Source organism: Lobosporangium transversale (assembly GCF_002105155.1).
Source record: "Lobosporangium transversale strain NRRL 3116 chromosome Unknown BCR41scaffold_30, whole genome shotgun sequence".
Lineage (NCBI taxonomy): Eukaryota > Fungi > Mortierellomycota > Mortierellomycetes > Mortierellales > Mortierellaceae > Lobosporangium > Lobosporangium transversale.
Genome location: NW_019029008.1, coordinates 304,670 through 331,244, shown reverse-complemented (window position 1 = coordinate 331,244; position 26,575 = coordinate 304,670). Strand labels below are relative to the sequence as shown.

General features: G+C 40.4%; 6 protein-coding genes across 6 annotated transcripts; 3 read left to right on the top strand and 3 right to left on the bottom strand.

Moving 5' to 3' along the window:
- Positions 1–342: 342 nt before the first annotated feature.
- On the bottom strand, positions 343–4,887 carry BCR41DRAFT_372398 (hypothetical protein; the record flags this gene model as incomplete). The annotated part of the gene is made up of 5 exons (XM_022026678.1): positions 343–1,782; positions 1,902–2,041; positions 3,222–3,331; positions 3,496–3,709; positions 4,032–4,887. The coding sequence occupies 5 exons, from the start codon at positions 4,885–4,887 to the stop codon at positions 343–345; spliced, it is 2,760 nt and encodes a 919-aa protein (XP_021879381.1).
- A 3,676-nt stretch (positions 4,888–8,563) lies between these two features.
- BCR41DRAFT_357564 (hypothetical protein) lies at positions 8,564–9,365 on the top strand. Its single transcript, XM_022024924.1, has 3 exons — positions 8,564–8,611; positions 8,743–9,072; positions 9,257–9,365. Exons 1-2 carry the CDS (start codon positions 8,589–8,591, stop codon positions 8,921–8,923), a joined length of 204 nt encoding a protein of 67 aa, XP_021879380.1. The 5' UTR covers positions 8,564–8,588; the 3' UTR covers positions 8,924–9,072; positions 9,257–9,365.
- Positions 9,366–13,833: 4,468 nt separating this feature from the next.
- BCR41DRAFT_410044 (glycosyl-transferase for dystroglycan-domain-containing protein) lies at positions 13,834–15,517 on the bottom strand (the record flags this gene model as incomplete). Its single annotated transcript, XM_022029428.1, has 4 exons — positions 13,834–14,115; positions 14,223–14,596; positions 14,715–15,048; positions 15,284–15,517. 4 exons carry the CDS (start codon positions 15,515–15,517, stop codon positions 13,834–13,836), a joined length of 1,224 nt encoding a protein of 407 aa, XP_021879379.1.
- A 1,513-nt stretch (positions 15,518–17,030) lies between these two features.
- Positions 17,031–18,402, top strand: BCR41DRAFT_297424 (dihydrouridine synthase-domain-containing protein; the record flags this gene model as incomplete). Its single annotated transcript, XM_022020455.1, has 3 exons — positions 17,031–17,093; positions 17,224–17,406; positions 17,548–18,402. Coding segments are annotated over 3 exons (1,101 nt in total), but the record flags the coding sequence as incomplete, so codon positions are not given.
- Positions 18,403–21,239: 2,837 nt separating this feature from the next.
- Positions 21,240–21,515, top strand: BCR41DRAFT_288296 (Homeodomain-like protein; the record flags this gene model as incomplete). Its single annotated transcript, XM_022020306.1, has 1 exon — positions 21,240–21,515. A coding segment is annotated over one exon (276 nt), but the record flags the coding sequence as incomplete, so codon positions are not given.
- A 2,656-nt stretch (positions 21,516–24,171) lies between these two features.
- Positions 24,172–26,474, bottom strand: BCR41DRAFT_423784 (hypothetical protein). Its single transcript, XM_022030332.1, has 3 exons — positions 25,723–26,474; positions 25,477–25,614; positions 24,172–25,201 (listed from the first exon to the last, which is right to left on the bottom strand). Exons 1-3 carry the CDS (start codon positions 26,123–26,125, stop codon positions 24,186–24,188), a joined length of 1,557 nt encoding a protein of 518 aa, XP_021879376.1. The 5' UTR covers positions 26,126–26,474; the 3' UTR covers positions 24,172–24,185.
- Positions 26,475–26,575: the final 101 nt, after the last annotated feature.

Here is a 26,575-nt window from a genome sequence, read left to right as displayed (position 1 = left end):
GCAATTGCGAGCATGGTCGGCCCACTTTGGAAAGCGCGTTGTTTTTTTATAGTTCGTGGCGCGCAAACGTGCACTCGAAAGAGGGTTGTGCGTTGCTCTGATGCATTTGAGGAGGGCACAGCAATATAACTTTTATGAATATGTGATTGCTATACTATTTATTTTACAATTCTCTCAAAGGAAGAAGGGAGGAAAAAATAGCGTGGGCGTAACTAATTTTTGCACACGTCAGTATTTGTACATTTTTGCTTTTCTCCCTGAATGTGTGTTGTGTGTCATGTTGTGTATTATGCGTTGTGTTCAGCAGCAAATGTGTCCTTGTATGAGATGAGAGATTTTAACCTAATCATTTACATAGCCTCCATTTTTAATATTTCCTTCATGTCCCTCATCTTCATAGGTTCCCTCGGCTTCTCGGCGTGCGCCGTAACCACCGAGCTCATTTATATTCCTATAGTTTAACTCCATTCTCTGTTCAAAAGATCCTTTGTTACTGCTATTACAGTTATAACCTCTGCTCGAAAAGTTTGAAATTGAATGGCCCTCTGAATTCGAAGTAGCGACGACTTCATCCTGATGAACATGATCAATAGTTGCGTTGTTGATGTTTTTGTCGTTGTTAATGTTGCTGCTCTTTTTATTTTTATCGTTGTCACTGGCTTCATCGTCCTCATGTACTCCGATCATATTCTCCTCAGTGCTCTCTGTGTTTGGAGCGGGATTTCGAATCCTCTTTTTCGAAAGATCCAACATATGCACGGTCTTTTCGTGAGTCCTGAGATTATGTAGCTGTGTGTAAGATTTTTGGCATCCAGGTTGCGCACATTTGAAAGGTTTGAATTTATATTCTTTGTGTGAAGCTCGGATGTGAAGCGCCAGACTTTTTCGCTGTGAAAAGGCCTTAGTGCAGCCAGAGATTATGCAGAGGAAGGGTTTGGGTTTCTGGACAGGGGTATGTCCTGTGCGTTCATGTGACTTTAAGTTGTGTAGCTGTGTATAAGCTTTGTTACATCCAGGAAACGTGCACTCATATACCCTTGCGGCAACAGCTTTGCGAGGATGATTGTTTGGTCGTGGTTTCGATGCTGAAGACGAAAACGAGGACGAAGGAGATACAGATATTCCTTCATCCATGTCGACTCCGGATCCTGTTCCAATAGCCGTGGTCGCACCTGTGTTGGGAGGGTTACCTGCAGCAGTACTAATCACAGATGATGAGCTTGCAAAAGAACTGTTGGCAATACCCAAGGCAGATGTGGTCGGTGGCACAACAGCACTAGAGCCAAGAGAGGAGGATGAAGAAATGGCAGAGCCTGTCCGAGTCCGATGAAGCTTTGGCGTTGATGTGATACGCCCACCAGCAGATTGAGTACGTTGTGGAAGCGGTCGGGAAGGTAGAGCGTCGCCCCCCCCTCCGCTGCCAGATGAGCGACCCTTTGAAACGAAAGCTGTAGGAGTATGAACGTAGGACGCAACAGCACCATAATCAGGATGAGGAATGATTGCTGGAGATGCCAATCCCATAGGGACTGAGTCTAATGACCCTGAGATTCTATTTTTACTAGTTCCCGTATTTAATAACATAGGATGAAAGGACTGCCCCTGAGGATCTGGTTGTATGGTTTGGGAAGGGTGTGATGGAGAGAGTAGCGACATATCATCCAAGAACGCCATTCCTGTATGATGAGTCACTAGTGGTGGCTCCTGTCCGTGAGGGTTGTAGCTCTCAGAATAATCGAGGATATTGCGATCTAGAGCGTGGTGTCTTCCAGATTGTACTCTCTGATTAATGTTGAAAAGAATATCACGAAAATGTTATTAGTTATCCACAAGACTGCCTTTTTTCCTAATTGTTTCTTATGCTGCTTTCTCTCTATACTACATAAAAGTCTGTTACTTACTGGTCGTTCATGTCCAGGGGCATTATGGCTATTCATATAATTACCGGTCGTAGTGTATGGAGGATTATGAACGGGATGATCGGCGCTGTCAGGCGCACCGAATGGTCGAGGCTGTTTGTGAGGCTGTCGATCAGATTGTTCTAGATTAATCATGCAATGAAATTAGAGTAAGCCGAATTGCTCTATTAATTTTTGGCGCTTCTGGTAATCAGGGTTTTGTTGAGGGATTTAAAATAAAATAAAAATAAAAAAATAAAAAAAATAAAAAAAAACACCAGCTCTCTGATTTCCGTTGAACTTTTTTTTCTCCCTCTTTATCTTCGCTTAAACTCTCGATTTTAACAAGTCACCGGTTTGCATATCTCGCCGAAGAGAGAAAACACAAAAAGTTTATAATAATTGGGATCAAGCCGCGTACGCGTGATCAAATATACAACGTACAAAAAAAAAAAAAAAAAAAAAAAAAACGACCGCATGAATGCGGAGAAGTATAATAAGTGTTACATTCATCGTCCCCATGATTATCACCATCCATTTCCCTTCTTCGCTGCTGTTAGACTTGTTGTCTATCACCCGAATAAGATCATGCGAACAGCGAGATCCTTGTCACTCCTGCTTTTTTTTTTTTTGTTCTGTATCCAAAATTATATATAATATATGCCCTTCCGAATGTCGTACAATGTTTGGTCCAATCAAAAACTCTTTCGCGTCTTTTTTTGTGAACGCATGAACTAATGAATCGCGAACACCCCCTTTCAATAAGGTGCATGGAAAGATTATTCTTTCATCCTTAATCCTTTACCCATAAATTATTCTAGGCTTTAGATGGTGAACGAAAATGAAACCCACAATGAGCCAAGCGATTAATGAATGAATAAAGCGGTGTTAACATTATTAACATAATATAAAATATAATCAAATGCAATGTAATGCGATATAATAAAATGCAATAAAATACATACAATAAAATACATACAATAAATATATGAGCTGATTCCCCTCTTCATTGATGTCTCTGCCCTTATGCTGGTAACCCTTATAAAGCGTTCCTACCCCGCTTATTATGTTTTGTACGACCAAAGTATCCAAATAATTATAAATGAAGTTTGAAACGTAAAAAAGTAAAAGAAAGTCCAAGCAAACAAACAAACAAATCACAGACAAATCAAATAAAACAAAAAAAGCATATTGGCATAAGCGTAGACTCTTCAAAATAGAAAAGAGTTGGCAGAACAATGCCCGATGCTCCATGGTTGAACTTTGTTTAATGTTCATAAACTGTACTTCACCCACACAAATCAAACATAACTGCTTGCTTACCTAGAAACTCTGGTGGAGAATGGAACGACTCTGAAGACATGTCGCCAATCCACATTTGCGCATGATGTTGTTGCGAATGATGTTGCTGTTGTTGATCTTGAATTTGCGGACTATTCCAAAAATTACATGCAAAATCGCAAAAATGATTCCACATGTTATTTATTACACATAAAAACTCAGACAGAAGTGCTTCATTGCTGAGATCTTCTGTAAACAAGGTGACGCAGGCCGCTGGAGCTTCTTTTTTTTTTTTTTTTTTTTTTTTTTTGCTTACCTGTACAGATGCGTTGAGGCTTGTTGTGGCTGCGATACCTGATGATATGACGAGCGATCCCCTTTAAACGAACTCAGGTGAGCAAGCTCGCGTGCAGACTGGGAATATTGTTGTTGTGCTTGTTGCTGAGGGTGAGGATGAGATGGAGGTGGAGCAGCATGGCTCTGTTGTTGAAGATGTTGTCTTGGCTGCATATCCTGCTCACTTGATGAGGCTATAGAGTAAGGCGGAAGAAAAAAGAAGAGACAAATAACAGCAATAAAAAGGAATTAATTTTTATGTTTATAAAAAAAAAAAAAAAAAAAAAGAAAAAAAAAAGAAAGAAGGAAGGAAGGAAGGAAAGAAACGAAAAGAAAGCACAACTTGGACTCGTTTGAAGAAAAGCGAGAGATACAGCACACTTTCTCAACCACATCCCTGTCATTGACCACATTTTGTCAAGGACGGATCTAAAAATTGTAGCGCGATCTACAAACTCCCCTGACATGTACAGTCGCACTGTTGCTTTCAAAGATATTGGCTTGACAACATCTTACCATTGGAGGTGGTCCATGGAGCCATAGCTAGCGGTAGGCCTGTGCCGAGATTCTGTGCCGACGATGGTGAGCCAAGACGTGGTCCACTAGAAGGCGTCGTTGGCGCAGTTGGCGCAGTGGGGACATGGAAAGAGGCTGTTGGTGATGTGTGCTTCTGGAGATGAGGCAAAGCTGGGTTGTTGCTGATGTAGGCGTAATCGCTATTCTGGTAAGGTAGAGCCGAGGCTGGTGATGATAGGGAAGGTGTAGACGCAGCTGAGCCAGAGTTTAGAGCAGAGCTTGCTATTGAGACTGGTGTATTAGGATCAGGATGCTGATCAGGGTATTGTTTGTGTTGTGGTGGTGGCGGTTGTTGTTGCTGCTGTTGATAATAGTATGGTGGTGCTTGTGAGGTATGCGGCGGTTGATAATGATGGTGTTGGTGATGGTGCGAGGATTGGAGAGTGTTCGCCTGAGTATTCAAATGTCGGTTCAAGAGTGGGTCCACTAACTCGTGACCCTGAGGTGGAGGTTGAGGTTGTTGATAAATTTCCATTTGATGTGGGATCGTCTTTTGCAGATCGGGATGGGACCCATGAAAGCTATTGTTATTATCATGCTGTGGCGTATGGAGATGATGCTGACCATGAAACGGCTGTTGTTGTTGCTGTTGTGGGTGCGGATGTGTTGGAGAGAGCAGCTCCTGCTGGAATTCGTGGTGTTGGTGGGTAGGGGTGCTGTGATAAGGATGATGATGAACACTGGTATTGCCGTTGTTCAGTGTGGCGCTATTATTGCCTATTCCGTTACTGCTATTGGAGCTGTTATTGCTGCTCTGAATATGGAACGGGTACAATGTATTCTGGCTGTGTTCCATAGCGTGGGAGGGAGGGGAAGGGGAAGAGGAAGAGGGAAAGAGGAGCGTGAGGAAGGAAAAAAAGAAAAAAAGAAAAAAAAAACTTTAACGGTTGCAATGGGAGTGATCAAATGTATTCGTGGGTTCAAGGAGAGCCACCAATGCATTTGCAAAAGGAAAAAAGAAATATTGAGACCTAGATCAGTTTGAACATTTCTGCTCCAACTACAATGCAGCTCTAATAGTTCAGGGAGATGGGTGATAGGGGAGAAAGACAACAGACAGGTAGTAAAATAAAAAAATAAAATAAAATAAAAAGAACCGTTGAAAATTATTGAATTGGATTGAATAGAAAGTATAAAAAGAACAACCGTTACAGGAGTCAAGACTATGAAATGAGCGAATGAGAGAATGAACAAATGAATGAATGAACAAAAAAGGGATCAAACCGAACAAACCCTCACAACGGCACAATGTGTCAGTGAGCAAGTTGTAAAGGTTAAAAGAAGAGGAAAAAAAAAACACTTGATCCAGGTTTATGTGAACATTGAATTGAATTGAATTGAATACAAAATATATAATGCCTCCACAAGCTCAGAGCAACGACAATAGAAATAAAATGAATAAAGAGAGAAGGTTAAAAAGGAAAAAAAAGGGAAAAGGAAATAAAAAATTTAAAAAAAAAAAATTAAAAAGACGGGAAAGGATGGTCCAAGCTATTAGAGGAAGCAAAGAGGAACAGGAACAGAAACAATGAAATAAGAAGAGGAGAGAAGAGAGAAGAGAGAAGAAAGAAAGGGAAGGAAGAAACGAAAGAGGGAAAAAACGGTTAAAAAAAACGCTGAATAAAATTCTCTAAACAGGATTGGCCAAGCTAAGTTGACTTGTCCTTGTTGAATGAGGATTGGTTGACTGCTACCGAGGTTGAGTCTCAAGCTTTCGCATCTTCACTGTCAATTATGTGTTTTAACATGTTCATTTGAATGAAGCCTTTTAGACTTCATTTCCCTTCTTTCGTCTTCAACTGAATAATAGATATCGCAACAGATGACATGGGCAACATCTTAAGATCCTCCGACCATATGTTATGTCTACTCTGTTTGCTCCCCTTCGATATCATGACATACAAAGCCTAAGCTCCACGCAATGCGATCGGGAATAGTTGAAGAATGATCCGTCATGGTGAGAGGTAAACTTTTAAGACATTCCAATATCGTTGTTTTTCTTCATCCTCGCTTGTTAATCTCATCACAAAGGACTAAAGCTTTTCTCGACTCATTTTCTTTGTCTTGTGTCATTACAGTAAATTATAGGCCTCGTTACTTTAACAATAGAATCATCTCTTCTCGACTCTGATATGAAATGGCCAAGAAAAGGCAAAAAAAAAAAAAAAAAAAAAAGACTCAATGACATGAACTGGAGCTAGAGCTCTTTGTTTATCTTCGGAATATGAACGCATGTGCTTTCGATTGAATAGAGCACTTCTTAATGAATTGCAGTATTTCAATGTCCAAGTTATAAACGAGTATGCATGCAAGGGAAACTTTTAAAAAGTTCGTCTTAAGGTAAAGTTTGGCTCTTTGAAGAATACTAAAGTCCTTGCTTTTTTCTTTAAAAAAAAAAAAAAAAGAAAAAAAAAGAAAAAGATATTCAGTATTTATCGTTCAGTAATAAATAGTAGCAGTAGCGGCAACAATGTTAGTGATCATAATAATCAATCAATATTTGGTCGCTCAACGAGATCAACGAGAGTAGGAATGAAGAACTGGATGAGAAATAAAGTAAAATGGGCCATCATCCTAATAAATTATTATGAAAGTCATTTAATTATCTCGCTCATAAGCCTCTTGGCCCCTCTGCCTCTTGACTGATGACCGTTCATAATTTTTTTTTAGGGGTCAATGCAGCCATGTAGAGGAAGTGTTGACGTTTAAAATGAACAATGCACTGAATTTCATTTAATATTTTTGAAACGGTTAATTTTTAATATTCTGTGGATGAACGATATTCTCTATCAAGATAAAAAAGGGTATATATATTTATCAAGATTACAGATGAGGGCTGTTCTAGACTAGATCATTGGAGGGATGCGGGGAAGAAGCGACCAAGAGAAAAGCTGCCTTTCGTACAGCTGCGTATAATTGGTGGTCAGTCCCGTCTCTGACGGACAAATGCTGTTAATCATAAATATATTATGTATATGTATTATGGCATTTATTAATCAGCTTATCCATACAGTCGGCGCTATTTAGTTATAGTACTGCGACACCCCCACTTTTTTATTTATTTTTAAAACAAAGCGAATGACAGACTTCATGTACGCCTTTCCTCAGCCATGGACCTATAAAACGCGAATTCAAGTAGCGACTCTGTCTCTCTTGCATACCTCACGTCCATCAAAAGCTATTGAAAGGAAACTTGGTAGGCAACAGATATCAGAAGAGTTTTCAGTTTACTCATAACTCTGATATACCTCGTTAACTGAGGGCTACATGGAGCTGACTACTGAACATAAAATTAAAAAGAAAGAACCAAGTACGGATGAATCGAAAAGATGGCAGAGGAGAAAAAGGGTGAGAAAATTTTGCTCGCCCTTTGTCAACTCTGAGTTTGAGCTTGTTTTATTTATTTTGACATTACACATGATTTTATTTATTTTACTTTATTTTCAGGGCTTGTTGTGGGCTCGTTTTATGCAGTCCATTGCGAATCTGTTTGTGATCGCTTCTCATTGAGAAAGGACATTCATTCACCAGAGATGAACATGCCTCTTCTTTTATTTTATTTTTTTTCCTCTTACCACAAGAGTAACCGAAAACAGCTTTGTGCTATGCTAGGGCTCACAATCAATGGAGATGCTGTGCTTTACAATAGTGTTTATGTTTAATTGACTGTATATGAAAAAAAAGTATCTGGATATTGAGTAATCCTCTCGCATGTTTTCTTTTCGCGCCCTTGCGATCTTTAACCAATCATTGCACGTTGACATTGAACATTGAGCAACCTGGGGACTACGACCGGGTCAACCTTTGGACAAAAAAACATTTTTTTCCTTCACTATTAATTGTGGGTCTAGAGCTACCTCAATTTGTAAAGTCAACTGGAACACCTTGAACTTTACTACCCCGTATTGCACACTGTCGGACCTTGGTTATCAACGACAATGCAGAGTGCATGTATACCCCGACATTTAAATGATATCATAATATGGCGTTGACATCAATCTACACAATTGCCACGTTGTTGAATCACTAGCATTACCCATAACATTGCAATAGTTAAAAAGGAAAAATAGTCTGAACATCTTTGAATGTTCTAATTCATATCAAGTATCAGCAATAAGGTCACAGCCCCGTAGTAAAAGTTTATCGGCATGGAAATCCTTTTCTGATTGCTTCTTTTGTGAGTAAAACATTGTCCTCAAGCTCCCTAGCATCGACTTTATAATCTTCATAACACTTGACTTTTCCAATCTTAAAGCAAAAAAGATTCAGGGACACAACGAAGATGAGGGCTTTACCATCACTGATGTACTTTTTTTATTTAAACCAGCAATCTTGTTGCTGCAAGGCAAAGACGAAACAGGCACAGTGTTGACATGTGCTCTATTTTTTTTTTTTCTTTATAAACGACATGGAGATAGAACCTTAGCCGTTTTTTTACTATTCGATTTAAATTGTGCTCCATTTTTACAGCTCAGACAGGTACCTGATAGCTACGCCATGATTTACTTGTGCTGTATTTCGTACGTTATTTCTTCCACATCCAACGTTTGTAGTGCTCTTAAATATTTGGTCTAGTCTATGATGACATGAGACAATATATTCCAAAGATGTCTTTTCCTCATGCTCAATAATAATGGTCCCTTTGAAATAGCTCATGGGACCTTTATCCATTTGTCACTCCAAAGGAGATTAAATTCGTACCACCGTCTTCTGCTCTCTCTTTGTCCTTTTTACAGAAGGTATTTAGTTCAACAAATATATTCAGGCATACGGACAGAGTAAATACATTTATGGCTTTGAAAAGAAGGGCGCTTGTGAGATTATGTTTTTAGATGCGTGTAGAAACAAGAACGCCATGTTTACCTCCCACGAAAAATCCGAAATTTCAGGATTTTGGGGTGGATGCTTTCTTAATTTCTTATGCGATGGCCTCTTGCAAGATATTTTGTGACTATATGATATTGTCTCTGAATTGATGCAGGTATGATATCAACATTTTGTATACAGACTACATGTAGTGTAAGCAATCATAGCTTGGCCAAACAAAGACTGAAAAAGTCTTTGGATGTTAGTATCTTGGTATTTTCCCCCAATCTGATGAACCAATGACCCAGCTTTTTCTTTTTTTTTTTTTTTTTTTTTTTGATCTTAATATGATACGTTAGTTTCATATCTCGGCGGCGAGCAGTGAACCCAGAGCCACGTACATCAGATTATATGAGATTGTCATAGTTGACTGATTAATACATAGCACTTTGTCATTTTAACGGAGTTGGGTTTTAATAATACTTTGGTCTAGAACACTTCAATTGAGATCATTAAAGAAAACAAAGTATAGAAAATAAGCATATAGTTTGACAGCTGTGCAGGAAAAAGCCCAGAAAGGCTTTTTAATCTTATTAGAATGATAATAACTCGGGCCCCACATATCTCTTCAAGTGGCCAAAAATACATTAGTAGCAACATTTACTTGTCTTTTCTCTTTTTCCTTTACGCGTTGGAATGACTTGCGGAGCATATTATTTTTATCATTCTGGTAGTCTCTCATTAGAATACCGAAAAAGTAAAACTATGTTGCAATTTGAAGTCTTTTTTCGCCTTTCTAACCATTAAAAAAGCTTGATATACATAATATTGCAGACCATTTGCCATTTAACCGCTTGGCCATTTAGCCATGTTACTACTCATTTTCAACTTCACTCAGTTACACCGCCTTTTTTTTTTTTTTTTTTTTTTTTTTTTTTTTGAAGAGCAAAAAGGATCAGAATATACACTGGGTTCTTACTCCTGCATAGGTCTCCATGCTCTATAGCCGCTTAATGCATCCAGGAGAGCAACGGGAATCTGCAAAACAAACCAGTACTCAAAAAATGAGCCGCCTTTTGCCCCATTGATCATTTTCTTTATCTTCAGAAGAGTCTTCAAAAGTAACTTTTTTCTACATTAGAAAGTGACCACCAATCAATATGTACTAATTAGTGTTTTTATATCGCTTTGTCCTTTTTTTCTTTTTGCCTGCTGTGTAAAGCTCCCTTTATCTTTGCCAACACTATACTACTCGCGGAATAGACGTTAAAAAAGAGTGATATGGCATTAAGACGAATTTTAGTCTCGACTGCTTCGGACAAAATTGGGTGGGGACCATTTAGCCTTCCATGGGTTATCAGGACCGAAGGTTTTTTTTTTTTTTTGCCACGGTCTAATTTCTTTTCTTTTCTTTTTTTAATGTCCCGATGTTGATTAGACAAGCAGGGGCAGCGACAGCGACAACAACAAGGACAAACAACAAACTTTCAATCTTTTACGCCGTCTGACTCATGCACATAATGTATACTGTATATATATATTTATACATATATATATACTGTACACATTTCAATAAACAAAGATCAGCGAACGAGACGAATAGGAGGGGGACCATGATTTTTCCAAACGTACAAAAGATTTTTGTCCGACTCTCTCTTTTTTTTCTTTGGTCTTTGCGGAAAAAATGCACGCAAACAGAGTTTGGCTAACATCTGGAGGTAAGCACATTGTCAATGTACTCGCCATCTAATGGAAGAAAAAAGGAAAAACAAAATATACGTATATATATATTTATGATTGCTCTGACCAATACAATCAGGAAAAGAAAAGAATAAAAAGTCTTACCAAACAACAACCATTCGACCACACCAGATTAGGGTTTCAGTAAACACCACAATGTGTGTCCCTTGCATCAAGGAAGCGCTCACACATTGTCATTGACAAGCATAGTCCATGTACCTTTCAACTGGTTTTTTGCAAAATTGAAGATCCGATTTTTTTTTTTTTTTTTTTTTTTTTTTCTCTTCCCCCTCTTTTCCCTGATGAAGCTTGCAAAAGGAGTAAAAAAAGTTAGAAGTTCGGCATCTACGGTTCTTTGAGTCTAACAACAGTGATCCATTCAGTTGCTTTCATAGATTTTCCGGAACTGAAATATAATACTAATATCTAATAATAATAACAATGATAATAATAAAATTACAATAGTAGTAATGATGATGATAATAAGGGTAATGATAACAATATATTATAATAGACTGAAATAGAAATAACAAATATATACAATGATCGCTATAGTTATAATACATTAATATTAATGATAGTAATGTTGCATATTGCCGAACGCGACGGTTGATTTGATTTGGTGGCTGAAATTTGTTACCCGTGACAAGTTGCTGAACAGATTGGCTGCCAATACATTCGAGGCTATTCAGAAAAAAAAATGGGATCGCAACTAAGCAAAAACCGGTTATATGAAATACCTTGCCTCATTTGGCGAACTATTCCATTTTTGTCTTCCTTTTTTTTGTTGTTAAGTCAATTAGTTTGCCCTGTTGTAAACTCACCACTGATAGTAATCTATCTAATTATTATATACACATATTTATGTATATCTATTTAGTATCAAACATGACCTGGATAGTATACCATGCACAAAGCAGAATACAACTCTGTTTTTTCCGGTCATCCACGTTGCGTTTGCCCTTGGATAGTTAAACGGAGGTTGAAAAGTTTTTTGTTGTTTTCTGAGCCACTCAATTGGAACTTGAAAACATAGACTATTTACAGATATTCCGTATATTAATGTATTTACTTCTTTATTTCGTCTATCGTCATGTATTGTAGATCAGGATGAGCGGATGATACCAGTCAACAAAGATTTACATAATTTTTTTTTTCTAATGGGGTGGGTGATACACTGTTTCATCCGTATCGTCGGATCAGTTTTTCATACTGTATACTTTTTAACGAATGGGGTTGAGTTAGTGGCTAACTTCTCCCATGACGAGGTTACCAATAGGCTTGGGGCTGCTCAGGATAAGAGCTGGGTTACCTATCTGTCTGACCAAGACCAAGGAGACATTTCCTATTCGAATAAAGGTGCAGAACTTCGACATACCTTTGGAATGTTATTTCGTCCATTGGTTTCTCCTTTTCTCCCATAACTACGTTTACCTTTTCCCTACATCTTCCTTTTTTTTTATTTTTTTTTTTATTTTTTTTTTTTATTTTTTTTTTTTATTTTTTTTTTTTATTTTTTTTTTTTATTTTTTTTTTTTTATTTTTTTTTTTTTTATTTTTTTTTTTTATTTTTTTTTTTTCTTGCATATAAGAGGGATTAATTGTGTCCATGCCGCGCAAAGAGAGTTGACCCGCATTTAGTGCTGTACTTGACATGCTGCTTGGTATAAATCTTGATCTCTTTTTTTTTCTGAGCCCTTCTGGGCCGCTGATTTGGTTGCTTCTATTTCTTGCACCATAGGCTATTTTGAGTCGACGGGAAGCGGGAAGCAAACAAATAACTAAAGCTGATTTTTTTTGTGCATATGATTTTTCTGGTCGAACTAAATACTGGGTTACTTTTCAAGAAGTAAAAGAAAAAAAGGGCATTGCATTTTGTATGCACGACAAAAAAAAGAAGAAAACAAAAGATCCATCAGAAAATCAGAGACCCAAGTCCAACAATGCAGAATGGATCGGAATGCATGTATTTCGTTATTCCCCAGGTCAAAAAAAAAAAAAAAAAAAAAAAAAAAAAAAATCTCTCGGATCCAAGGAAGCGTAATGACTGAAACTTAATCTTTAGTGAACGTACCATGGCATGTGCAGCGCAAAAAAAAAAAAAAAAAAAAAAAAAGTTAAAAGCTTTGTTTATGTGTGGTCTGCATCTATTCCATGCTGGGCAAACTCTCCCTCTTTCTAGGGCGACCAGGAAGGTACCACTTGAACAAGCTTTGGAGCACACAGCACAAGAAAAAAAAAAAAAAAAAAAAAAAACATTGAGCGTTCAAATCACATCACATAGTTCTCCTATTCTGGTGTAAAAACACTCCTTTCTTTTAGCATGTGTTCGCAAAAAAAAAAAAAAAAAAAAACCCCCCCGCGACAACATTAACTATCCTTCCCCTCCTCTCTCCCTCCCCTCCTCCTTCCTTATTATTGATAGCTTCTCCTGATATAACGGCACGTTCTGGCAGAAACATACTGATATCATGCAAAGACACACACTTTTTTTTTTTTTTTTTTTTTTCATTTTTCTTGTTACATCATGATTTCGCTGAGGCTGATCTTGGTTTTGTTATGCATAACTGCATAACAGAAACGCCTCTGTCCTAGAGGCACAACAAGAAGGGGCTGATAAACAGGCTATGAATAATAAACAAATGCTTATACATTAAAGTGATTTCTTTTTTCTTTGCTAAAATGTATATAATGTTTGATTCGAAAGAGGCGCGTGCGAAACTCAGAACATTGTGATAGGTAGAAAGATAAAATAAGCTCTTGACTTTTGTGCGACGGAGTGAGTGGCAAAAAGGTCATCAGTTTCTCCTGTGTCCCGGTGGGGGGAATAAAATATTGGTGTAATTTTTTTTCTTACAGAATAATGGTATATATATAGTCAAGATGGAAAACAAGACGCGTCTTTAAGTTAGAAAACTAGCTATTGGCTCATCTATCAAGGTTTTACTTCTAGATCTGGACGCGTCTAGTTCAAAAGAAGGTTTCGCGGAGCATAAAATAAAAATAAAAATAATGGTAAAAATAAAAATAAATAAAAATCTATTGATCGTAAAGGTATCATCCTATTCCTTCATTGAAAGTGTTGTATTCGCCAATGTATACAGATAGAAAGGAAGAAAAGAAAGAAAAGAAAGTGGAATATATCTTTATTAGTCTGCTGATCCCAAAAAAGAAAGAAAGAAAAAAGAAAGTGCCACTATGAGATTGTAAACTGCTCCACAGCTTGGTTAAAACCTCTAATTTGGCTACATTGTTCCTTCAAGTTGTCGGCCTTTGAAGTGTTCCACTGGCTGGTCTCAAGGAAGTATTTAAAGTAGCGGAAGCAAGTTTCTTCCTGAAAGTTCTGATAAAGCCTGCGGTTGTACTTGCGCTCTTGTTTTCGAGTTTCTTCTTTGTACGGGTGCGATTGATGAATTACAAAATCCTGGGGAAGGACCCAATAGTCGATACCAGAGATGTAGATCTCAAACAAACAAGCCTATAAATAATAATAATAATAATATTAAAAGTTGCTGTACCAGGGCTTTTCACCTATTATACACCGGAAAAAAAAAAAAAAAAAAAAAAAAAAAAAAAAGAGCATACTGCTTTATTGGCTCCGTATCCAATGAACCGCTCGTCGCACCATGGTGTGCCTTCTTTTCTCATGATGGCGTAAGGCTCATACGAATGCTGGTATGTTGTCACCTTGTAAACAGAGTCTGATTTGTACCATTGCTCATAATCCGTCGCGTTATGGCCTCTTGGGAAAAAATCATGAAATGTCGTGATTTTTTTTTTTTGTACAAGCTGAATTAGTGCCTGTTTGTCCTTTGGGAATGTAGCAGAGTCGATCCCATCGTCTTGCTTTACATATTCGAATGCTGGAAGAACTACTGCTGCTCCTGAACTCAGAACTCCTCGTGCCTTAGCATCCAGAGACAAGTGACGTTGCAAATCTGTACAGATATGGAAGTCAACTAATAATAATAATAATAATAAAAAACTTTCAAAATGAGACATAGTTTCTCATTTGGATAAAAAAAAAGCCATACGACTGACTTAGGGATTCTTTTTAGAATATTTCTACATCCTCACCATCAAGCATCATAAAGTAATTGGAACGCGCAAAGAATCTAGCTACGTTACGCCACATGTTGAATTGTCGCTCGAATTTATCAACGATAACATGAATATCCACAAACTCTTTCATATATGGGTTTGAGTTGTACATGTCATGAAGCTTTGACAGGTTTTCGTCCTTGTTTTCATCATCGGTGATATGGATTGATACTGATATTGGACCTTGATAGTTGGTCACTAGTCTGCTGAAGATCGGATAGCGGTCAAATGTAATCAGAGTGGTAATGGTCACAGATTCTGGATTAAAGTTGCGAACAGCCTTGAAATAATATGGTAGGACCTTAGAAGGCTGTATCGTGTTGGCAAAGACCTTTTGTAACACTGCGTCCTCTTCAATATGGTGATGACCGTTTGGTGCTAGATGTCATGATCGATAGAGGGAAGAGGAGGAAAGAGTGAAAAAAAGGGGAGAGGAGAATGAGGATAAAGAAAGGAAAAAGGATGGTACGATCTATTCCAATTTGTCCGTCTCCTCATAAAGGCGCTCAATTGACGATTTTACTTTTATTGCTCACAAGACCCACCAAGAAACTCTTACTCTTCCATGTCATAATCTGCTGTGAGTAAAGAATATTTTCCACATCAAATGTTGCCTGTCCTGGTTCAGTTAGTCTTTTTGGCTTGATGCTAGGCTCTGGTTGTGGTTCCTTGTATTGGGGAAAGAGGCTATATAGAGTGAAGAGGACTGATCCTAAGAGGTACACGGCGGCTGCATACCGCAACAGTACCAATACCTTTGGTGATAATTCTGGTCTCATATGATATTTTTTCTTCGAAATATAAGGCTGCCTATTAATTGAATACAAGCTCTTCTTTTTCAGTCTTCTTTTGAATGAAAGTGAAGTACTGTGTATCAGAGCGTTAGAGAACGGGATGGCTTCCTGGAAAATGATGAATGATAAAAAAAAATAAAAAAAAAGAAAGGATCAAAATGAGCAACATTTTACGTTAAAAAGGAATCGAAATAGCAGCTTCTTCAAAAAGGAAATAGGAAGCAAAGTGGCGTTTCTTAATAAATCAGTTCATAGGGGCGAAAGAGCACACAAGTATACGCAGCTTGGAATGAATGCTTTAAAAGCCTCCGGTGTGGTGCTATTCTGAAGCGAAGGTATTTATGATCGCGTTTGGGCATTGTGCGATTATTTCATTGAATTACATTAGGAGACACTCTCCATATCAGGTTACAAACTGAACTGCTGTGTATAGTATGCATTATGAATTGTGGAGAAAGGGTGCAGATTCATAATATACGAAATTTAAGAGCGTTACGCAAACATGCCAAAGCCTCTTTCCACACATAGCTGTGCCTGTAACAGGTGGACAAGATATTCATTTATTTGATTTTGTTAAAAGGAGTCATGTACTCAGGAATTGAAACTTTTCACAACTCTGTTGATTAACGCTACATTGAAGAGGTTGGGCGGTAAAGCAAATAATAGAAAAAAGGGACCATGTACAGATATTGAAGGATATGCAGTGGCAGATTTGAGGAATATAATCCTTGCTCTCCAAGATAGAGGTGTTCAAGCATCTGAGCAACCAACTGTACTTGTGACAACCCTTGTTTTTGGTGATCAGAAAAATTATCTTTTTCAACCTGTCACATGCTAACCTTACACTATCCTGAACCTTTCCCGGCTGGGCAAATTTGTGATTCTAATATGGTGGCAACACTCCATTGTCGTGACTGTAGCTGTTAGCTCTTTCTGTCTTTCTTTTTCTTCTTTTATGCTACACACTCGTCCTTGCCTAGATATCCTCTAAAAATGATTATTACCGTCATTATCTTACCAGCCGCTGAGTATTATAGTGGTATTCAAATGATAGTAAACACTATAGACAATTAGGAGACGAGGGGGATTGTCAAATAACAGCCCAGAGCATCCTTGTCAATTAAAAAAAAGGGCTGTCAATAGGCTCGTCAAACCAGATTCAACATAATAATTAAGGGGCGGTCCGCCAAATAAGAGTGTTGTCAAATAGACTAAAAAACACCTGTTTATGTCATGACTGCACGTGCAAATGTTTTCTAACTTAGCAGTCCTTTTTTTTTTTTCTGTCAACGGTCAGCATGAAAGTGTAGCTCGATTTGACATTCATCGTCAAGGTTTTCTTTTTTTTTTTTTTTTCTGCATTCCATACTTCTGTACATCATTTGAAGCACATTTATTCAGGAAAAGATTTTAAGTAATGACGAGAGCAAAGCAACCAGCCGAGGAGCGATATGCTGCTGCTGCGGCCAAATGCACTGCAGAACACAAGTTTCCGCCAAAACTCTCAGGCTGGGAGTTTTTCAAATCTATTGGTTCTCCAAAATATATCGTCGCTCCAATGGTAATATGTAGAAATATAACCGGTTGGTTCTATATTAAACATTTATATTACTCAGGTACATCTCAATAGTTAATGATCAACTAAAACATAGTGAAATACTTGGGCTCCTTTTTTTTTTCTACATTTGTAGGTTGATCAGTCTGAACTCGCATGGAGAATCCTGAGTCGTCGATATAAAGCTGATCTATGCTATACTCCAATGTTCAACGCCAAATTGTTTGCACAGGAAGAGAAATATCGCAATGAGCATTGGCCAGGATTGAAGGATGGGCTTGGAGGGGGCGGACCAAATGATCGACCCCTCATTACACAAGTAAGGTCCTTTAGTTTGTTTATAAAAGCTCTTTTCTGTCTGGACCCAGAGTGGTGTTTATTATAGTCCTTGTTCTGATTCAAAGTCTAATTTTGATATATTTTTTTCTTCTTCTTAATATGTGTATGGGTGTTGCCTTAGTTTTGTGCGAATGACCCAGAGTATTTGTTGCAGGCTGCCTTACTTGTAGCTCCTTACTGCGATGCTGTTGATCTCAATCTAGGATGTCCTCAGCACATTGCTCGGAGAGGACATTACGGATCATTTTTGATGGAAGATTGGCCCTTGATAGCATCGTTGATCTCAACTTTACATAAGTATCTACCTATTCCTGTTACTGCCAAGATCCGTGTTTATCCTGATGCCGAAAAAACTGTTCAATATGCCAAGATGGTTGTGGAGGCTGGTGCACAGATCTTGGTTGTCCATGGACGACTCCGTGAGATGAAGGGACACCTGACAGGAGTTGCTGATTGGGAAAAAATCCGTTTAGTGCAAGAAGCTGTGGGTCATTTGGTCCCGGTGATTGCCAACGGCAATATTCTCTATCACGAAGACATAGAGCGATGCTTGAACGAAACAGGCTGTGCAGGCGTCATGTCTGCAGAAGGAAGCCTCTATAACCCTGCAATTTTTATGCCGGGCCACATAAAATCATGGAGCTTGGCTGAGGAATACCTTACTATCTGTGATGAACTCGATACCAAAATCGCCTATATTCGTGGACATCTGTTTAAAATCTTCCAACCATCCCTTAGCATTCACACCGATCTCAGAACAGAACTTGGCTTGACTAATTCAAGGGAAGCTATGTGGGAAGTTGCCAGGAAGTTGAAAGAAAGGCTGATAAAAGATCAAGAGGACTCTGAACAGAGGGGTGAATCGTTTGAAGGTCGCGTGAATGATAAGGGATTCCCGATTCTACCCCACTGGCTGGTACAGCCATATTTTAGACAGCCCATGCCACCTCAGGATAAGAAAAAGTCAAAAGATAAGGAAGAAGATGGTAAGATAGCCGTTACCGAATCTTCTTTCAATGGACTAACAGGCTCTGCGAAGAGATCTGCAGATACTTCAGGACATCGAGATGATGAAGACAACGATAACAATCAAGACGTCGGAGGTGCCGTTATGGTCAAGACGAACAAGAAGGTCAAGAAGGTTAAAGTTGCTCCAAAGATATGTCAAGATGAGAAGTGTCAGAATAGCTTTTCACCCAAATGTATTTATCAGATGTGCAAAGGCTGCTGTCGGTTACATCAGCGCGCAAGAGACCAGTACGATTGCCCATCCCATCCTATCAAATCTATGCGTGCAAAGGATAATGATGATGCGACCCTACTCCCTCGTGTGGACTCACGGGAGGCCATCGCTGGCGTAGCGCTTGAAGGCATGATGGTGGGTTCTTCCGATAATGAAATAGGAGTAAAAAAGACAGACCGTTGTCAGATTCTATAGTAAAATTATTTCATAAATGCATTGTTTCAAACCTAATGTGGTCTAATGCACCAATCAGAGATTGCTGATTTTTATTTAACAATAGTCACAAGGTCACTTTTGCTAGATTAGATAAAATCAATATTTGAAGGGCAGGCTAAATTCATCACACCGAGGACAGAACACGTAATTCGCGTGATTCATTTGCCCTTGTAAATTCAGTATCCTTTGTTTTCCTACGAAAATATCATTCTACGGTTTTAGGCAGGGACGTGTTTTGTGGTACGCCGCCTTTTTTTTTTATCAGTTTGGAGACATACTTCATTCAGCACACTCGATTCGCCATCAGGCTTCATCTGTGACCTATACTTAGTGTTAGTTGAAGCATCATTTCAAAAAGCCATTATTTATTATTAGGCAATTATTCAACCTTCTCGGTAAGCATCATTCATTTTTTGTAGTAAAATGCAAATGTCGCATCCCTACCGACATTCTCTTCGTTGTTCGGAGAGGCATCAAACTACGCCTGCTTTCTCCTTAGATGCGTAATCATTCGAGAGTGGCCCAAGATGCTAATGGCTAAAACTCTCTATTCCTTGGCCTGTTTGCACTTTAGTTTCAGCAACCTTGCTCTCTGAAGTGACCTCCTAGTGATACGACACAAGTATATATTGACAAAATATTTAAAGTGGCAGGTGGAAAAGGGGGCATAACTTTCAGGACACTGTAATTTCTGTATTTTCTGTAATTTCACAACATACAAGCGACGAATGGCTGTCGTAGACCAGCAGGCGATGATGGAGGTTACATCAGACGCTCCTGTAAGCGAACTAGTCATTCCTGATACCTCAGAAGTCGTTGACCAGCCAATGGCATCGCCAAAGATATCTTCTAATCCTGCCTCGACCATCGTCAAAATCAACCTCAAATCTGCATCTCCAAACGCTTTGACGACGGAACAAAAGGACTCAATAAAGCATTCGAGCGGGGTTAATGGAGTAACAGATGAACAGCGGCTAATAAAATCATCACAATCAGACATTGAGGATATTTTTGAGGACGACAGTGAATTATCACAGCAAAAACATCCTTGTGCAATTTTTCGCCCACAATTAGATGACATCATGTTGGACCAAGATTTGTTAGATCTTTATGAGCAGCTCAAGTTCCTGGTCTCGCTCTCGCCACTCAAAACTGCTCAAGTGCTCTTCGCCTTTTCATCCGCTACCGATCATCTTGCTCTAGAACTTGAAGTTCGGAAGTCTGCCCTGGATATGAATAAAAAAGCGTTCACATTTTATCAAGACAATACTTGGTTTGCTGTCGACCTTGAGCCGCCACTGGATATCAGCGACGATGAGGCCTACGAATCCGATCCAAAGTTCAAAATATTGCCTGCAAGACACGCTCTTTTCCCTGCTTTCCAACGACAGAAGCCTTGGGATCCTACACCTTCCTCGCATCTCCCACATCATTATTACTATCCTTACCCCTATCCATATGAGCATCCCTTACCTGCACAGTATCCAGCAGAAAGCGGAGTATTTTCAGAGCAACGACGTTCCCGGGATCGTGAACGGCATTATCGAAGCTATCGCCATGGGACAAAATCTAGTAAGCGTAGAAGCTCACGGGATTTAGAATCTTCCCCTCAAAGGTTACCCGGCAGCATGCATGATGGGCGACTCTTGAAGAGATCTCGACATGATATTGACTCACCTTCACTGCCAAGCGGGGATACCGCAGGACGGTATTCTATGGAGCCTGAATCGCCCACAGCGAGCAGGGAAGCAGAGCCAAGGCATAGAATTAAGGACGGTGATAATGATGGCGATGATGATGACCAGCAACGGAAATTATCTCGGATAGAACGTCGTCTCGCTCGGAAGAAACTTAAGCAGGCCAACAAACTTCGCCTTCAACGTGAGGCTGAGGAACAACGATTAGCATCCGGAGAGACATCTAAAGAAAAAGATGGCACAGAATCTGGAAGTAGTGTGATCGTGCGTGGTCGCCCTTTCAAGATCACACTAGTACAGTCTGGAAAGCCGCTCTCATCAACGCTAGGCCAATCGTCATCAGGAGACAGCGCTGGGTTTGATCGGCCTAAACCTTTGCATGGATGGATCCCTCCATCAGAACAAGGTGACAATGAGAACAGTGGTCAACCTGGAGCCCCCAGTCAACGCAGCATTAGGCCCAATTCAGAAAGCCAAACTTCTGGAGTTGAGGGAGACGCAGGATCCAAAGGACAAAGCCAGAAACCCGGAGCCATCAATACACAGGTTATGGGTAGAAAGTCTAAGAATATACAGGCAACACCCATCCAGGCTACTGGTTCAAGTGGTTCTCAGAGTCCTCATGTGGGGTCTGGCGGACCTCTTTATACTGACAAATCCGAGGACAAACTTAAGAAGGGAACCTGGACTAGTCAAGAAGAAGAAATTCTTTTGGAGGCTGTTCGAGACCTTTCAAGCGAAAATTGGCATGCTGTTGCTATGAAAGTACCTGGGCGAAATGCTAAGCAGTGTATGCAGAAATGGCAGACAGATTTGGATCCACGCATTAATCGACAACCGTGGACAGCTGAAGAGGATGAGAAGCTTGTGGAGGCTTATCACACATTTGGAAACTCATGGCAGCAAATCGCAAAGATGGTTGAAACCAGAACTTGGTATCAGTGTTATAATCGCGTACGTGCCAAGAGCGTTAAGACCAAAATCATGATGACTGCGGGATCTCATCCAGCAAGCCTTGCAAATACAGGTGGACGTACGTCAAGCAATAGTTTAGATGGGTCAAAGGCTGGTTCAAAAGATATGGAGCCAAAAAAGCCTGCTAAAGAGGCCCAAGGGCGAGGTGCTACTTCGTCGCCAACCACTGTAGAGAGCAGAGCCAAGACTGATGCTGGACAGATATCGACTCAAAATTCTAGTTCTAGCAGCGATAAGCCTATCCAAGATAGCCCCGCAGTAACTTCTGGAGGTAGTCAGTACCAACAGCTTGCATCTGTCCCAGCACGCCAACAGGATACGATCGTCAGTGATGAACGAGCATCTAGCCCCAAGGCACAGCCTCCTTCTCAAAGCCATCAGCAATCACAACACCAATCTCCTAGGGATCAACAGCAGCCTCAACAGCCCCAGCCTCAACAGTCCCCCCAGTCTCAACAACCTCAACAACCCCAAACACAACCACCACCACAGCCACAGCATGTACATCATAATCAGCAACACCAACATCCATCACAAACCTCTCATCCGCACGAGCAACAGTCGTCAGTACATCAAGTTAAAGCTCCCTCGAGCGATGCGGCTGCGTATTGGCCGAAGCCTGTAAGTTCATAGGTTTTGGTAAAAGATGGTGGATAACACATTTTGTGCTTGTAAAATCAGCTAATCACAAATGTCACTTTGTTTTATTAATAGTCTATCAATTCAAGTCCACATGCACAGGGTGTTTCTAAAGACTATCGCTCCGCGGTTCAAAATCACGAACAGCAGCAGCAACAGCAACAAGCTCAACAATCGCAACAACCCCAGCAGCAGCGTTCGCTAAGTCATGGTTTGTCACCACAACCTCCATCACAACCTTCTTCACAAACTCTATCCCAGCGGCACCATCATTCATTGCACCAGCATCAACAACAGCAAATGCACACATCCGACTATTCAACTCAATCATCAGGAAGAATGGCTATGACATCACGATCTTACGATCAGACTACGAATGGCACGAACGATTCCAGCAGCACTATCAGCGTCAATAATAACAGTAGCAGTGGTGGTGGTGGGCTCGGCAACAAAGCTTCACCTGGTGCCTCTGGATCTATTATGAACAAGACAACAGGGCTGGGCACTCATGGAAACAACCCTCAATCGTACCCATCACAGCAACGTCAGCAGCATCAGTCGCCGCATATGCAACAATCTAGCCATTATCGACAGCCGTCTTCTGGTAATCAGTCTATGACACACCATCGACAGGGATCCTCCATATCTGTAGGGTCTCCAATAAGCCCTTCGTCTGGCACAAGTGCACCAGCATCAGCTGCTTCAGTCCCTGCAGCAACCACAGCCCATCATCCTCAGCAACAACAACAACAGCAAGGCTATCGGTCACCAGTGGCGTCACAAAATCACAACTTCTCTTCCGCACCAATATCTTACACCTCTCATCATCAACAAAGTCAGCAGCCTTCATCTCAGCAACAGTCGCAAGCACAGCAGCAACCTCCGCAGCCGTCATCACAGCATTATAGTCCTCCGAATATCTATACAAATCAGAGACTTTCTGGTTACAATCCGCAAGGATCCGCAGTTATGCCGGGATCACCATCATCATCCCATCATGGACCTATGGCTCAGCAAGGGACTTCACAAAGGATACAGATGCAGACAACTCCTGGCTCCATCCCAGGGTCCAGTCCTTCACCTTTAACCACTCCAGTCTCTGGAATGACTGTGACTCCAGCATCATCAGGCTTAGTGTCACCATCGTCTTCTATAACAGGCAATACACCATCAAAACAGCCATCATCTGCCATATTGATGGAGCATCACAGAGAGAGGAATCGACAACAACAACAGCAGCATCAGCAACAGCAACAAAGTCAACAAAGTCAACAACAAACGCGTGTTCAGGTGTTGTTGCAAAAGCAAAAACAACAAATATTGACACCGAAAGAACAAGAGGAGCTTAATCGGATCACAGGACCCATGTTCATGAGCTCCAATGACAAATCAAGGATAGATGACAGTGGAGCTGATTCTTATGCGAATATTGTCAGCAGTACAGCGAGAGGAGTTATAGGTGGTAATGCAGGAAGTCCTGGTGCCAATAATGTAGGTGGATTGATAGGAAGTGGGGCTGGACCCCTTTCTGGAGCACCCAAGCCGATCATCTCGACGTTCGGATCATCATCCATGGCTCCACCATTACTGTCTCCAACGATTTCGTCCCCAACAGGATTTATTCCCACTTCAGCATTGCTCATGATGGCCAAGCAAAATGCCCAAGCATCATCAACATCGTCAGGGTCGTCACCGACATCCCCAGGTCCACCTTCCTCACCTGTTGGAAGTATCCCAACTGGCCCTATTTCATCTATTGTACCACCATCTCAGGGTCTGCAGCAGCATCATCATCATCATCATCATCAGCAGCAGCAGCAGCACCATCAACATCATCAACACTACTCGCAGCAGCAACAGAGACCCTCTGGACACTAAACCCAACACTAAGAAAAAAAAAAAAAAAAAAAAAAAAAAAAAGAATGTACAAAATTTTATAAAACAAATAGCTTAAAAAGAAAACTGGTTATAGTATGTTCAGAAAGTTTATTAAAAGTAATTGCCCTGCGAGCCACCATAAGGATGACGCGGCTGTGGGTGTTGATACTGTTGTTGAGGGTATTGCTGTTGATAATGTTGTTGCTGTTGTCTTTGTCCATATGCACCCATATTATTTCCACCACCTCCACCACTATAGCCACCATTCGGTGGGTAGGCCGGCTTCCGGTCATAATCTGGTCTTCCATAGTTTCCTCCGCTTCCACCGTATGATGGATCCGGTCCACGAGGGCGACTTCCTGCATAGGCATCCCCTCTAGACGCTGGAGGTGGACCGGGCTGTGGCTGACGATAGTTAGTATTTCCATACGATGGTGAGACAGGGGCCTGTCCTTGATACCGTGGTCGGGATGATGATGTTGATGGAGGTGCAGGGGATGGTGAATCGTATCGCCGTTGTGAAGGTGATGGTGATGAAGAAGCCGAATGGCTGTTGTAATGCCCAGCTTGACCATAACCGTTATTATTGTTGCTATTAGGGGAAGTTGGTGATGAAGGTGCTGGATCTTGTGATCGATATCCAACATTTGGAGAGTTGGCCCTTCCTCTAGGAGTGGTGCTTCCAAGGTGACTGACCTGAGTTGCTAGTTTATCGCCTTGAGATTTGCCCTCCAGCCGACTTAATGCATCGTCTCGACTTGCATCACTTGTGGTCTTGTATCGACTATCTAACGAAGAAGATGGACCCCCTCCTGAGCTTTTACTTGCATATGGTGACCTAGATCTCTCATCCTGAGCCTCGCCTCTAGCTCGAAGTGACCGACCATAATAATCGTCACGTTCATTTGAGGATGAAGATGTGGATGACATTGTTGAAGGCGCTGCATCCTTTCGGCGATACTCATTTCTTCCGCCTGATTTCGTGGCTGAAGCTGGTATCTCATCAACAGGCATCATCTCCAGTTCTGCAATCTTGGCTGCAAGCTCTGCCTCCTCTTTTTTGTCAGCATATTCGCGTATCACACGATGCACGTGCGTTTCACCTTCATAATCCGAATCATCAGATTCTGCAAAATACAAGTTTAAATAGAAAGAGAGAGAAAGAACGAGTGAGTGTTAGATGGTGGTGTTTAAGCTCTCCATTTTGTTAAATAACATTCAACACTCCTTTCACCAAGCTTTATCAGTTGGATGTTTCAAAGACTGTAAATTCTCTATCATTCCCATGCCCTTTTTTTTTTTTTTTTTTTTTTTTTGCTCTACAACCCCTTTCTCTTCCTTGAAAACAATCAAATATAATATACATCTATAAATATAAAAATATATAAAAATATATACGTACCTGGCCATTTCTCCTCTCCAGTGATGGTGGCATTGATGACCTCCTTGGCAGCTTTTAATCTACTCCATAATGTCGACCCTGCTCCCGACGCTGGTGCTGGGGCAGCTGTTGATGATCCACCTGATTCTGCCCGGGTATCTGTTAATTATAAGACAATGAAACAAAAAAAAAAAAAGGCTAAGCTAAAATCCAATCAAAAGTAAGTGCAACATCAAACTTCTTGAATGACAGTCTGAATTGATTTACCTTCACGAACAGCCCTTGCAGCAGCCTCTCGTTCTTCACGTTCACGTTGTTGCTTTTCTCGATCTCGTTCCCGCATCCGTTCTTGAAAAGAAGATGCTGTCGGTGTCCGTGCTGAGGATCCGTTCATCCTTTCTTGAAATGAAGTAGGGGTTTTGGTTCCACTACCATAAGAGCCATATGAATTACTATTGGCTCCTCCTCCTGTTCCTCTTCCGTTCAGACCTGATGGTGATGACGGTGATGTTGGGGATGATTGCTGTTGGTATTTGGAGGGGATGGCAGGCATGGCAGGCATGGCAGGTGGAGGAGGACATTTGTGAAGACCAGGATAGTTTCCGACATCATTACCACAGTCCTTGCAAAGGATCACAATGGTGGAGACACGGTAGTCGTTTAAAGGCATGATTCGAGGACTTTAATTATTATTATATTATTATTATTGTAATTATTTGTTATTAGTATTGATGCCCGCCTCTACTGCTGCTGCTACTGAAGTCCGTTGCTGTTGCTTTTGTTGTTGAAGTAGTAAGATAAAGTGGCAATGGTCTGCTTCTTGACCTCAAGAATTAATAATGACAGATAGAGAGTGAAATGGCAGCGAAGGATGTGATAAAGGGTGGGATAAAAGGTGGGATGAGATTGAAGTCAAAGTTACGAGAAAAAAACAAAAAAAAAAAAGTTTGATTGCCTTTGGAAAGGATGGGGATGGAATGCAAAGAGGAATGAAATAAATAAATAAAAAAAGAGCCCTGAATGGAGTTGTATGCAACAAGGTTGGCTTGCGCTATAAATATGTTTAAAGAAGTTGAAGGCAGAAGAAAAAGGAGCAGATGAGATGGAAGAGAATGGCAGG